The sequence below is a fragment of the Oncorhynchus keta genome, chromosome 27 (assembly GCF_023373465.1).
Source record: "Oncorhynchus keta strain PuntledgeMale-10-30-2019 chromosome 27, Oket_V2, whole genome shotgun sequence".
In the NCBI taxonomy this organism is placed as follows: Eukaryota; Metazoa; Chordata; class Actinopteri; order Salmoniformes; family Salmonidae; genus Oncorhynchus; species Oncorhynchus keta.
In genome coordinates this window covers 18862374-18877899 of record NC_068447.1, presented here as the reverse complement: position 1 = coordinate 18877899, position 15526 = coordinate 18862374, and the positions used below count along the sequence as shown (strand labels likewise).

At 42.8% G+C, this 15526-nt stretch overlaps 1 protein-coding gene across 13 annotated transcripts in view; it reads right to left on the bottom strand.

The window, feature by feature from the left end:
* b4galt5 (UDP-Gal:betaGlcNAc beta 1,4- galactosyltransferase, polypeptide 5) overlaps window positions 1-15526 on the bottom strand; it is an 81056-nt gene that overhangs the window by 26742 nt on the left and 38788 nt on the right. For all 13 annotated transcript variants that reach the window (XM_052481862.1, XM_052481861.1, XM_052481860.1 and 10 more), the window contains exons 2-7: window positions 12438-12557; window positions 4984-5097; window positions 4268-4395; window positions 3081-3197; window positions 2378-2565; window positions 2136-2258 (exon numbers count right to left, since the gene is read on the bottom strand). In XM_052481862.1, the coding sequence (XP_052337822.1) occupies window positions 2136-2258; window positions 2378-2565; window positions 3081-3197; window positions 4268-4395; window positions 4984-5097; window positions 12438-12557 (790 nt within the window). The remainder of the gene's footprint in view (window positions 1-2135; window positions 2259-2377; window positions 2566-3080; window positions 3198-4267; window positions 4396-4983; window positions 5098-12437; window positions 12558-15526) is intronic.

Sequence of the window (15526 nt, the reverse complement as noted above, 5' to 3'; positions counted from 1 at the left end):
TCAGGCACTCATTCTGAATGGTTAATGTAAAGGTTAAGGCAGTGGTATTCAAACTTTCTCTGGGGACCCACTTTTTCTCCCAAGAATTTCTAGCGACCCCAACCCACCTCAAATCTAATGCACAACCTTAAAAATAAATCTGTCAATTTCGATTTTTTACATCAACAAATAAAAATGCAATGAATTGAAGGTTCTCTTATTAAAATGAAAAGAAACCAAGAAATACATTTACTCAATAACATGTGAGAATGCTGTTCCTCGACTACAGCTCAGCATTTAACACCATAGTACCCTCCAAACTAGTTATCAAGCCCGAGAACCTGGGTCTCGACCCCGCCCTGTGCAACTAGGTCCTGGACTTCCTGACGGGCCGCCCCCAGGTGGTGAGGGTAGGTAACAACATCTCCACCCCGCTGATCCTCAACACTGGGGCCCCACAAGGGTGTGTTGTCAGCCCTCTCCTGTACTCCCTGACTGCGTGGCCATGCACGCCTCCAACTCAATCATCAAGTTTTCAGACAACACTACAGTGGTAGGCTTGATTACCAACAACGACGAGACGGCCTACAGGGAGGAGGTGAGGGCCCTCGGAGTGTGGTGTCAGGAAAATAACCTCACACTCAACGTCAACAAAAACAAAGGAGATGATCGTGGACTTCAGGAAACAGCAGAGGGAGCACCCCCCTATCCACATCGACAGGACAGTAGTGGAGAGGGTAGAAAGTTTTAAGTTCCTCGGCGTACAGTACACATCACAGACAAACTGAAATGGTCCAACCACACAGACAGCGTGGTGAAGAAGGCGCAGCAGCGCCTCTTCAACCTCAGGAGGCTGAAGAAATTTGGCTTGTCACCAAAAAATAAAACTTTTACAGATGCACAATCGAGAGCATCCTGTCGGGCTGTATCACCGCCTGGTATGGCAACTGCTCCGCCCATAACCGTAAGGCTCTCCAGAGGGTAGTGAGGTCTGCACAATGCATCACCGGGGGCAAACTACCTGCCCTCCAGGACACCTACACCACCCGATGTCACAGGAAGGCCAAAAAGATCATCAAGGACAACAACCACCCGAGCCACTGCCTGTTCACCCCGCTATCATCCAGAAGGCGAGGTCAGTACAGGTGCATCAAAACAGGGACAGAGAGACTGATAAACAGCTTCTATCTCAAGGCCATCAGACTGTTAAACAGACACCACTAACATTGAGTGGCTGCTGCCAACATACTGACTCAACTACAGCCACTTTAATAATGGAAAAATTGAAGTAATAAATGTATCACCAGCCACTTTAAACAATGCCACTTCATATAATGTTTACATACCCTACATTACTCATCTCATATGTATATACTGTACTCTATACCATCTACTGCATCTTGCCTATGCCGTTCAGCCATCACTCATTCATATATTTTTTTATGTACATATTCTTAGTCATTCCTTTACATTTGTGTGTATAAGGTAGTTGTGAAAATGTTAGGTTAGATTACTCGTTGGTTATTACTGCATTGTCGGAACTAGAAGCACAAGCATTTCACTACACTCGCATCAACATCTGCTAACCATGTGTATGTGACAAATAAAATTTGATTTCACAGGGTATCTTTCTCAAAAACGTCCGTGGGTCGACACACAATTGGCCTAGCGTTGTCCGGGTTAGGGAGGGTTTGGCCGGTAGGGATATTCTTCTCTCATCGCGCACCAGCGACTCCTGTGGCGGGCCGGGCGCAGTGCATGCTAACCAAGGTCGAAGGTGCACGGTGTTTCCTCCGACACATTGGTGTGGCTGGCTTCCGGGTTGGATGCGCGCTGTGTTAAGAAGCAGTGCGGCTTGGTTGGGTTGGGTTTCGGAGACGCATGGTTTTCGAACTTCGTCTCTCACGAGCCCGTACGGGAGTTGTAGCGATGAGACAAGATAGTAATTACTAACAATTGGACACCACGGAATTGGGGAGAAAAAGGGGTAAAAAAAAAAAAAAAAGACTTTGAATTGCAATTGGTTAAAGTTCAGGATAGTTCAGGACTGTAAACCTGTCACAGGGGACATGGTGTGTTGTTTATGTTCTGTATGAGTACAGGAAGTAATAAAAGGGAGGAGTGAAGCGTGTGGGTATGGAGGGCGTTCTCCTCACCTGTTCCAAAGGTCGTCGTCTTCTCCTCCCCAGCCCCAGAATGCATTGGGAAAGCCATTGATCTTGGTGAACTGTTCCACTGTTAGACCACTGACGCCACCAAAGAACTCATTGTACGGAAGCCTAGAGGACAATAAATGGTTAGGAGAAACCTGGACTCCAACTAATGGAAAAATTGTGTATGTGTGTGTTAGCACGTGACAATACACACACGAGTGTCTGAAAGTTTGTGAGAGACTCACATGTAGGAGTACTTGTTGAGTTTGACAGCGAAGTGGCGAGGCATGTCTCCACAGCCGTAGTAGTTCCTGTCGTTCTCCAGCATGTGGTCTACATCGTGGAACACCATACAGTCCCAGTCCAGGTCCCGCATAGCCTCCCGGAAACCCACGTTAAACAACATGGCCCTATTGAAGGGCTCACTACCAACCTAGGAGGAGAGGGAGGAGTGGTCCGAGGGAGGGAGGAGAGAAAGAAGTTATCCAGTGAGCCACACATACAGAAGCAGTTCTGTGGTTATCCAGTGAGCCACACATACCCAAGCAGTTCTGTGGTTATCCAGTGAGCCACACATATCCAAGCAGTTCTGTGGTTATCCAGTGAGCCACACATACCCAAGCAGTTCTGTGGTTATCCAGTGAGCCACACATACCCAAGCAGTTCTGTGGTTAACCAGTGAGCCACACATACCAAAGCAGTTCTGTAGTTATCCAGTGAGCCACACATACCCAAGCAGTTCTGTGGTTATCCAGTGAGCCCCACATACCCAAGCAGTTCTGTGGTTATCCAGTGAGCCACACATACCCAAGCAGTTCTGTGGTTATCCAGTGAGCCCCACATAACCACAGAACTGCTTGGGTATGTGGGGCTCACTGGATAACCACAGAGCTGCTTGGGTATCCAGTGAGCCCTACATACCCAAGCAGTGTGTGCATGCGTGTTTACCTGCTCTACAACATAGAAGGCGAACTGTAGCCTCTGTCTTTGTAGTGCTGGTATCAGGTGTCTGAGTAAGATAGGCAGGTGCTCATGGCGGTTTCGGAATGGGACCAGTATCGCCACCTAGGGATAGGGAGGGGAACAACATTATTACACATCAGATAAGGCATAACCACTACAGAAGTAAGGAAGAAGGCATTTAAGTATTTCAACAGGCCTTTCAAAAATATAAATTTCACACAATCAGATATGGCATCTACTGATCATTGCATGGGGATAGGTGGATTGAAGGTCACTCTGGAGAGGGCCAACTAAATGCTTTCCCTGGTTTTGGTTTTTAGAAGAGTCATCTTAGTAACAGCAGCAGCTTTAAAGAGATTCTCCAGTACTTTTGTATACTTCTTAGCCAGTAGTTCTGAAAGTGGTGCTCACAAGCCAAAACTGATCCCAGTAAATTGTGTACTTGTGCAGAGATGTGCACCACGTCATTGCTCTCTTTCTCGCTCTGCTGTGTGTGCAAATGGTTAGCTGTCACTCAAATGGCAAGGGCCTGAAGCTCATTGGCTAGAACTCGAATTGCTAGAGGGCTGGCCTACGTGGGGGAACTTGTATGGAAAATGGTGCAGCACAAGTTCCAGAAAAATGGTCACTTTCAAACTAGGGTTACGTGGCTAAGTGAGGTAAGACCGTAGTTATTCTCAGAGATGATGCATGTATGAACTACACATTGACACATCCAAAGCAGGAGGTAAAATAATAATAATAATAATAATTGCCAAAGTTCCAGAACATGTCTTTAGGTTTCCTTTGAGCCTGAGTAGGGAAATGGAGATGTCAACCATCAAACCCCCTCTGTCAATCAGCTGTCTTCCTGCAGAAACAGTGTCTGGTTCACACACATCTAGCTGGAATTTAGTGTCACTGTTTGGCTGCTCTGTTTTGCGAATGTGTTTGTGTGCCTTCATTTCCTTGAGAAGAATTTAGACATGGGAGGAATGTAGTCCTGGCTGCACACTCTTGAAGTGCAATATATATTTCCAGTTCAATTTTAAAAAGACTAATAAATACATTATCCAGGGCTGATGTGTTGATCCAGACTGTACAGTACAGTGCCTCCATCAGAGTCCTATACAGGCTACATGCATGTGCAGTATGACAGTGCGTGTGATGGACTGCGCCAATCACTAACTCACCTTCCAGCGTGGGACACAGTCCCTGGGCTTCCAGTAGCCCCCCAGGGTCATGCTAGGCTCAGCATTCAACAGAACCCTCTCCACATCCTCCAGAGCCATCTCACTCATATTCACCTCCAGCCTCCCCTCTGAGTGAGTGAGTGAGTGAGTGAGTGAGAGAGAGAGAGAGGTCAACACTGAATGAACAGGACAGCACGCAACCATATATACACTCGTAAGACTAAATAAACTGACATTCAAGAACTGAGGTAACAGTCTTTCACTTAACTAGCTAGGGGAGCACAAAGCCCAGAATAGAACTCTATAGGTATAAAATACCAATCTCATTGTGAAGTGAACTCTTTGAAAGTAGTGCTTGAAATAAATCAAACTTGTGTACCATGTGACTAGCTAATGGTTTAAGGCCAATATTCTAGAGTGTGTGTTTATGGTTTTACTATCCTTGTGGGGAACAGAAGTCCTCACAAGGATAGTAAAACAAGGAAACAAGTGGGGACATTTTGCCGGTCCCCACAAGGAAAAAAGATATTGTAGGCTTAGGTTTACAATAGGGTTTAGAATTAAGGGTTAGGTTTACAATAGGGTTTAGAATTAAGGGTTAGGTTTCAGGTTAGGGATTTGGGGTTAAGGTTATGGAAAAGCAGATTTTTAAATGGGAATCAACCATTTGGTCCCCACAAGTATAGTAAAACAAACATGTGTGTGTGTGTACTCACTCATGGAGGGCAGTCTCTCTGGGCAAATCTGTGAGGACAAATAGGTGAAGCTGTCGGGGAGGTATGTGGTGGGCGGCACATCACTCTCACTCAGGTTGAAGTCATAGGTATAATCTGGTCCCAGACAGAAGGAGAAATCAATGGCCTAACCTAAATACATTTCCACTACTGCCAGTATGTTGCTCAGTGTTAATCGTCCGGACACACAGACTGTGTACAAAAATGGGCACACTATTCACCTTGTGCTGTGGTGAAAAGTATATAAAAAGGAATAGGGTGCCTAGACGCAGCCAGAGAGAACTCATTAATTATGACACCTTAGACTACTACAGTGAGCGCCAAAGGTTTTTGCTCTGTACTCCATCACTTTGGATTTGAAATTATACAATGACTATGAAGTCAAAGTGCAGACTGACAGCTTTAATTTGAGGGTATATTCATCCATATCGGGTGAACTGTTTAGTCGTTACACATCTCAAAAATTGTACAGAGTCTCCCCATTTTAGGGGACCAAAAGCATTGGGACAAATGCACTTACAGTACCAGTCAAGCGTTTGGAAACACCTACTCATTCCAGGGTTTTTCTTTATTTTAATATTTTATACATTGTAGTGAAGACATCAAAACTATGAAATAACACATATGGAATCATGTAGTAAACAAATCAAAGTAGATTTTATATTTGAGATTCTTCAAAGTAGCCACCCTTTGCCTTGATGACAGCTTTGCACATTATTGGCCTTCTCTCAACCAGCTTCATGAGGTAGTCGCCTGGAATGCATTTCAATGAACATGTGTGCCTTGTTAAAAGTTCATTTGTGGAATTTCTTTCCTTCTTAATGTTTGAACCAATCAGTTGTGTTCTGGCAAGGTAGGGGTGGTGTACAGAAGACAGCCCTATTTGGTAAAAGACCAAGTCCTTATTATGGCAAGAACAGCTCAAATAAGAAAATAAAAAGTAATGATGGACTGTAAATTTAAGACATGAAGGTCAGTCAATCCGGAACCTTTAAACGTTCTTCAAGTGCTGTCGCTAAAACCATCAAGTGCTATGATGAATCTGGCTCTCATGAGGACCGCTGCAGGAAAGGAAGACCAAAAGTTACCTCTGCTGCAGTGGATAAGTTCATTAGAGTTACCAGCCTCAGAAATTGCAGCCCAAATAAATGCTTCAGAGTTCAAGTAACAGAGTATCAGGCCTTCATGGTCAAATTGCTGTAAAGAAATCCCAACTAAAGGACACCAATATAAAGAGACTTGCTTAAGGCAAGAAACACAAACAAAGGACATTAGACCAGTGGAAATCTGTCCTTTGGCCTGATTAGTCCAAATTTGAGAGTTGGTGAATGGATGATCTCTGCATGTCTGCAGGTGTGATGGTGTGGGGGTGCTTTGTAGATGACACAGTCTTTATTTAGAATTCAAGGCACACTTAGCATGGCTACCACAGCACTCTACAGCGATATGCCATCCCGTCAGGTTTTCGCTTAGTGTGACTATCATTTGTTTTTCAACAGGACAATGACCCAAAACTCATCGCCAGGCTGTGTAAGGGCTATTTGACTAAGAAGGAGAGTGATGAGTGATGCATCAGATGACCTGGACTCCACAATCACCCGACCTCAACCCAATTGATATGGTTTGTGATGTGTTGGACCGCAGAGTGAAGGAAAAGCAGCCAACAAGTGCTCAGCATATGTGGGAACTACTAGTACTCAAGACAGTTGGAAAAGCGTCCCAGGTGAAGCTGGTTGAGTGAATGCAAAGAGTGTGCAAAGCTGTTATCAAGGCAAAGAGTGGCTGCTTTGAAAAATATAAAATATATTTTTACTACATGATTCCATATGTGTTATGTGATAGTTTATGTCTTCACTAATATTCTGCAATGTAGAAAATAGTAAAAATACAGAAAAACCCTGGAATGAGTAGGTGTCTCCAAACCTTTAACTGGTACTGTATACGTGAATTAAAGTAGTCAATAGTTTAGTATTTGGTCCCATATTCACAATGATTACAACAAGCTTGTGACTCTACAAACTTAATGGATGCATTTGCTATTTTTCTGGGGTTTTTTTTAGGAGGTAGCACAGCTTTAATATTGCAGATAGATTGTGGGTTCCATCAATTCAATTGTCTGCATCATTTCCAATCCCCATATATATTTGTTAGTAAATAAATATTCTCCTTTATTATTTTCCCCTAACCCTACCACCCCTCCCCTAATTGGAGTAAACTTATGGACAACAACACTTAGGCTTCTACTTCTAGCTTATACATACATTTTATGGACACAGTACACTTTATAATAGTAGAGGTTGGGCCTGTTTGTTTTTAGTCCCACGCTTCAGCTCCCCCCAACCCCTCCCATTTATCTCTGAACACCATCCAGTCCCATCCTTCAGCTCCCCCAACCCCTCCCATTTATCTCTGAACACCATCCAGTCCCATCCTTCAGCTCCCCCCAACCCCTCCCATTTATCTCTGAACACCATCCAGTCCCACCCTTCAGCTCCCCCCAACCCCTCCCATTTATCTCTGAACACCATCCAGTCCCACCCTTCAGCTCCCCCCAACCCCTCCCATTTATCTCTGAACACCATCCAGTCCCATCCTTCAGCTCCCCCAACCCCTCCCATTTATCTCTGAACACCATCCAGTCCCACCCTTCAGCTCCCCCCAACCCCTCCCATTTATCTCTGAACACCATCCAGTCCCACCCTTCAGCTCCCCCCAACCCCTCCCATTTATCTCTGAACACCATCCAGTTTGGATTTCAAATTGCCATATCCTTTTCAACTGTGCGGTTTCGCAAAAGTTCTGAACTTCTATACATTTTACGGACACCGTATATTTGACATGACGGACACCGTATATTTGACATGACGGACACCGTATATTTGACATGACGGACACCGTATATTTGACATGACGGACACCGTATATTTGACATGACGGACACCGTATATTTGACATGACGGACACCGTATATTTGACATGACGGACACCGTATATTTGACATGACGGACACCGTATATTTGACATGACGGACACCGTATATTTGACATGACGGACACCGTATATTTGACATGACGGACACCGTATATTTGACATGACGGACACCGTATATTTGACATGACGGACACCGTATATTTGACATGACGGACACCGTATATTTGACATGACGGACACCGTATATTTGACATGACGGACACAGTATATATGACATGACGGACACCGTATATTTGACAGTATATTTGACATTACGGACACCGTATATTTGACATGACGGACACCGTATATTTGACATGACGGACACCGTATATTTGACATGACGGACACCGTATATTTGACATTACGGACACCGTATATTTGACATTACGGACACCGTATATTTGACATTACGGACACCGTATATTTGACATGACGGACACAGTATATTTGACAGTATATTTGACATTACGGACACCGTATATTTGACATGACGGACACCGTATATTTGACGTGACGGACACAGTATATTTGACATGACGGACACCGTATATTTGACATGACGGACACCGTATATTTGACATGACGGACACCGTATATTTGACATGACGGACACCGTATATTTGACATGACGGACACCGTATATTTGACATGACGGACACCGTATATTTGACATGACGGACACCGTATATTTGACATTACGGACACCGTATATTTGACATGACGGACACAGTATATTTGACATGACGGACACCGTATATTTGACATGACGGACACAGTATATTTGACATGACGGACACCGTATATTTGACATTACGGACACCGTATATTTGACATGACGGACACAGTATATTTGACAGTATATTTGACATTACGGACACCGTATATTTGACAGTATATTTGACATGACGGACACCGTATATTTGACATGACGGACACCGTATATTTGACATTACGGACACCGTATATTTGACATGACGGACACCGTATATTTGACATGACGGACACCGTATATTTGACATGACGGACACAGTATATTTGACAGTATATTTGACATTACGGACACCGTATATTTGACAGTATATTTGACATTATATTTGACATTATGGACACCGTATATTTGACAGTATATTTGACATTATATTTGACATTACGGACACCGTATATTTGACATTACGGACACCGTATATTTGACAGTATATTTGACATTACGGACACCGTATATTTGACAGTATATTTGACATTATATTTGACATTACGGACACCGTATATTTGACATTACGGACACCGTATATTTGACAGTATATTTGACATTACGGACACAGTATATTTGACAGTATATTTGACATTACGGACACAGTATATTTGACATTAGGGACACAGTATATTTGACAGTATATTTGACATTACGGACACCGTATATTTGACATTACGGACACCGTATATTTGACAGTATATTTGACATTACGGACACCGTATATTTGACATTACGGACACAGTATATTTGACATTACGGACACAGTTTATTTGACATTACGGACACCGTATATTTGACATTACGGACACCGTATATTTGACATTACGGACACCGTATATTTGACATTACGGACACCGTATATTTGACATTACGGACACCGTATATTTGACATTACGGACACCGTATATTTGACATTACGGACACCGTATATTTGACAGTATATTTGACATTACGGACACCGTATATTTGACATTACGGACACAGTATATTTGACATTACGGACACAGTATATTTGACAGTATATTTGACATTACGGACACAGTATATTTGACATTAGGGACACAGTATATTTGACAGTATATTTGACATTACGGACACCGTATATTTGACATTACGGACACCGTATATTTGACATTACGGACACAGTATATTTGACATTACGGACACCGTATATTTGACAGTATATTTGACATTACGGACACCGTATATTTGACATTACGGACACCGTATATTTGACAGTATATTTGACATTACGGACACCGTATATTTGACATTACGGACACCGTATATTTGACATTACGGACACCGTATATTTGACATTACGGACACCGTATATTTGACATTACGGACACCGTATATTTGACATTACGGACACCGTATATTTGACATTACGGACACCGTATATTTGACATTACGGACACCGTATATTTGACATTACGGACACCGTATATTTGACATTACGGACACCGTATATTTGACATTACGGACACCGTATATTTGACATTACGGACACCGTATATTTGACATTACGGACACCGTATATTTGACATTACGGACACAGTATATTTGACATTACGGACACCGTATATTTGACATTACGGACACCGTATATTTGACATTACGGACACAGTATATTTGACATTAGTTATGTTATTTTTTAGCCCCACCCTTCAGCTCCCCTCAACCCCTCCCATCTATCTCTGAACACCGTACAGTTTCTATTTGGCATACATTTTTCCAACTGTGCTTAATTTTTCTATTCTCATAGTTTCTACAGATTGTAAATCAAAGATCAAATGTTTTGCCAAGAGAATAATTATATTATTGATCGATTGACTATAACTTTTTAAATTACCTATTTGCTGTTTGTTTTGGTTGTGTTTCAGATCTTTTTGTGCCCAGAAATTAATACTAAATAATGTTGTCACTTTATTGTAAAGAATATATGTTTCTAAACTAATGTGGATGCTATTATGATTATGAAGAATCCTGAATGAATAATGATGACTGAGAAAGTTAGACGCACAAATATCATACCCCCATAAAAAATGCTAACCTCCTATGGAGTGATGCACCGATATTACCATTATTGGCCGATACCGATATTTCCTTGCCAAAAACCCCCAGATATAACCAATATTACATTTTTTTGCTGCCTTTTAAGCATTCCAGTACAGTTAAATAGTTAACACACACACGGACGCAGCAGTCTAAGGCACTGCATCTCAGTGGAAGAGGTGTCACTACAGTCCCTGGTTTGAATCCAGGCTGTATCACATCCGGCTGTGATTGGTTGTCCCATAGGGCGGCACACAATTGGGCTAGCATTGTCCGGGTTTAGCCGGCATTATAAATAAGAATTTGTTCTTAACTGACTTCCCTAGTTAAGGTTACACACACACGCACACACACGCACACACACACGCACCAAAAAGTTATTTTTATGGCATTTACGTATGTTCCCATTACCAGTAAAACAATCAAAACCTATTTCTGTCACATACTGGCTGTGCTGTTTCGTTGTTCATTTGTTTAGTCGTTTCATTCTCAACCAGGATTTACATTTACATTTACATTTAGGATTTCTATGGAACGCCGTTTGGGTCATGGCCACCGAACGCCGTTTGGGTCATGGCCACCGAACGCCGTTTGGGTCATGGCCACCGAACGCCGTTTGGGTCATGGCCACCGAACGCCGTTTGGGTCATGGCCACCGAACGCCGTTTGGGTCATGGCCACCGAACGCCGTTTGGGTCATGGCCACCGAACGCCGTTTGGGTCATGGCCACCGAACGCCGTTTGGGTCATGGCCACCGAACGCCGTTTGGGTCATGGCCACCGAACGCCGTTTGGGTCATGGCTACCGAACGCCGTTTGCGCACTTTGTAGTGTGTACCGGTGCTCGACCAGTGTGCGAAAGCCAACATCACCCACGACAGAGAACGGTTGATTGTAAAGGGCAATGAATTCCATTATCTTGACTTTAATGGATTTCATCTTTGAGTTGTCTCACTGAAATGTTCTTACTCTTTCAAATGACTGCTCGACTTGTTGACTGCTCGATCCACACAGCAGATATTGTGGGCTAGGATAGGAATGTTGTGTTGCACGTTTAGTGCAAAATTTTATGTGGCGTCATTACGTCATGTACCTACGTTATATAGGTATGCACGTCATGTACGTTATATAGGTATGCACGTCATGTACGTTATATAGGTATGCACATCATGTACGTTATATAGGTATGCACGTCATGTACGTTATATAGGTATGCACGTCATGTACCTACGTTATATAGGTATGCACATCATGTACCTACGTTATATAGGTATGCACGTCATGTACCTACGTTATATAGGTATGCACGTCAGCTTTGACATTGGTTTTGCACTTTGGCGTTAAACTAGACATTAGCCGATATGGATGTTGGTACTTTTAGCTAATATCGTCCGATTCCGATATGTTCACTGATATATCATGCATCCCTACTCCTATGTTATTGTAATGGTGAGAGGTTATCGTGTGTTATGGGTATGATATTGGTGTGTCTAACTGTCTCACTCATCATTTTTTACGATTCATTCAGGACTATCCGTAATCATGGTAGCATCCAAAATAATGTAGAAGTGTTAAGAAACATATTAAATCGAGAACCTGTGTTGGCAGACTTGTGCCCTAACATTAAGAACCTGTGTTAGCTGTTTCTTACCTGTGCCATTGATATTGTAACCACCTCTGACCACCTGCTCTAGAACTTGAACACCGATATTCTTCACGTTGTCCTTGATGTGAATCCCTGTGGCCTGCACCATAAACAGGTACTCATTTACTACGGAGAGAGGAGGAGGGAGAGAGGAGTGAAACGTTAGTTCATTGATACAGTCATACGGTCCTGCTCTGTCAAAATTACCTGCAATTTGGTATATTTTCTGCCAAAAAAGATTGAGGAGACATTTAGAAACCACACCACTAACAGAAAGGATGAACTACTGTAAGTAAGAACTACAATGAAGAAAAATGACACTGCTAACTCTGTCAGGGAACATCAGTTTTCATCAGTTTTCAATCCAACATTGAATGAGCAATCATTTTCATAAAGGGTGTTTTCAGACTGGAATGTTTATTTCAGATCTTGCATGGATGTGTCTAATATAACCACCCGAAAATAACCCAAATTAAAATGGGGGCGCCCAGTGAGGATGCAACATAAAAAGAATATCCTCCAAAGGCAAAACTCCTATATTATACGTAAATATAAGGACAGAACTCTCCGCCTCCTGATTTATTAAGAGAGCTAAACTTTGATATGCGATTTTGCTTGTTGTGTCAAATTAGATCAAGCCCATTTCAAGCTTGTCAACAAAATATATATAGTGGGGCAAAAAAGTATTTAGTCAGCCACCAATTGTGCAAGTTCTCCCACTTAAAAAGATGAGAGAGGCCTGTAATTTTCATCATAGGTACACTTCAACTATGAAAATCACATTGTAGGGGCACTATTTTTATGTTTGGAAAAATAACGTTCCCAAAGTAAAACGGCCTATTTCTCAGGCCCAGATGCTAGAATATGCATATAATTGACAGATTAGGATAGAAAACTCTAAAGTTTTCAAAAATGTCAAAATATTGTCTGTGAATATAACAGAACTGATATTGCAGGCGAAAACCAGAGGAAAATCAAACCAGGAAGGGGCTTCTATTTTGAAAGCTCCATGTTCCATAGCCTGCATTCGCTCCATTTAAAGAGATATCAACCAGATTCCTTTTCCTATCGCTTCCTCAAGGTGTCAGTCTTTAGGGGCGGCAGGGTAGCCTAGTGGTTAGAGCATTGGACTAGTAACCGAAAGGTTGTAAGTTCAAATCTCCGAGCTGACAAGGTACAAAATCTGTCTTTCATTTTTTTTTAACAGTTTCAGGCTTTTATTTTGAAAAATGAGCGAGAAAGATAACATTGCGTCAGGTGTTCGCATGAGTTTTGCTTGCGCAACAGAGCTTGGGCAGCCATCGTCTCTCCCTCTCCTACTGAAAAAGAGACCGTGCCGGTTGATATATTATCGATTACATATTTTAAAAACAACCTGAGGATTGATTATAAAAAACGTTTGACATGTTTCTGTGGACACTATTTGGAATTTGTCTGAGTTGTCGTGATCGCTCGAGCCCGCTCAAAACGGTAGGCAATTAAGGCCACAGTTATGAAAACCTAGGACACTAACGAGGCCTTTCTACTGACTCTGAAAAACACCAAAAGAAAGATGCCCAGGAGTCCCTGCTCAACTGCATGAATGTGCCTTAGGCATGCTGCAAGGAGGAATGAGGACTGCAAATGTGGCCAGGGCAATACATTGCAATTACTGTCCGCAATAGGCTGAGAGAGGCTGGACTGAGGGCTTGTAGGCTAGTTGTAGTAAGGCAGGTCCTCACCAGACATCACCGGCAACAATGTCGCCTATGGGCACAAACTCACTGTCGCTGGACTAGTTAGGACTGGCAAAAAGTGCTCTTCACTGACAAGTCACGGTTTTGTCTTACCAGGGGTGATTTTCGGATTCGCGTTTATCGTCAAAGGAATGAGCGTTACACCGATGCCTGTACTCTGGAGCGGGATCAATTTGGAGGTGGAGGGTCCGTTACGGTCTGGGGTGGTGTGTCACAGCATCATCGAACTGAGCTTGTTGTCATTGCAGGCAATCTCAACACTGTGCGTTACAGAGAAGACATCCTCCTCCCTCAAGTGGCACCCTTCTTGTAGGCTCATTCTGACATGACTCTCCAGTATGACAATGCCACCAGCCATACTGCTCGTTCTGTGTGTAATTTCCTGCAAGTCAGGAATGTCAGTGTTCTGCCATGGGCAGCGAAGAGCCCGGAACTCAATCCCATTGAACACTTCTGGGACCTGTTGGATCAGAGGGTGAGGGGCATTCCCCCCAGAAATGTCAGGGAACTTGCAGGTGCCTTTGTGGAAGTGAAGTAACATCTCACAGCAAGAACCGGCAAATGCATCTTAATGCATCTGGTGGCCAAACCAGATACTTTTGACTGCCCCCCTTCCTTTGTTCAGGGACTTATTATTCCATTTCTGTTAGTCAAATGTCTGTGGAACTTGTTCAGTTTATGTCTCAGTTGTAGAATTTTGTTATGTTCATAAAAATATTTACACGTTAGGTTTGCTGAAAATAAATGCAGTAGACAGAGGACGTTTATTTTTTTGCTGAGTTTATATACCTCCAATAGAATCCTCATACTTCAACGATGACAACTTCTCCATCCTAGAGGGGGAGATCAACCATTTCCAGGCCCAGGGACATGTACTAGTCTAAGGATCTAAATGCCAGAACTGGAAAAAAACCTGACACTCTTAGCACACAGACAGCATGTCCTCCCAAATATACCCTTAGGCACAACTATGACAAAACCACCAACAAAAACGAGTCACAACGACTACAGCTCTGTCTCACGCTGGATCTGTACATAGTCAAATGGTAGGCTTCGAGGGGACTCTTACGGTAGGTACACCTACAGCTCATCCCTTGTCAGTAGTACAGTAGATGACTTTATCACAGACCTCAACTCAGATACTCTGAGCCTTCAGTCAGCCCACTGACACCCCTATCACAGCAAAATCACACTCAACTTAAGCAATACTCAAATCATGAGGCATCAAAGCCAAAGGATATTAAGAAAAACATCAAAGCCAATAATATTAAGAAAAACAAAAACTAATTCAATCCATTCTAGACAACTTCCTGGACGAAACGTTTCTCTTAATAGCGAAGGTGTAAACTTAGCAGTAGA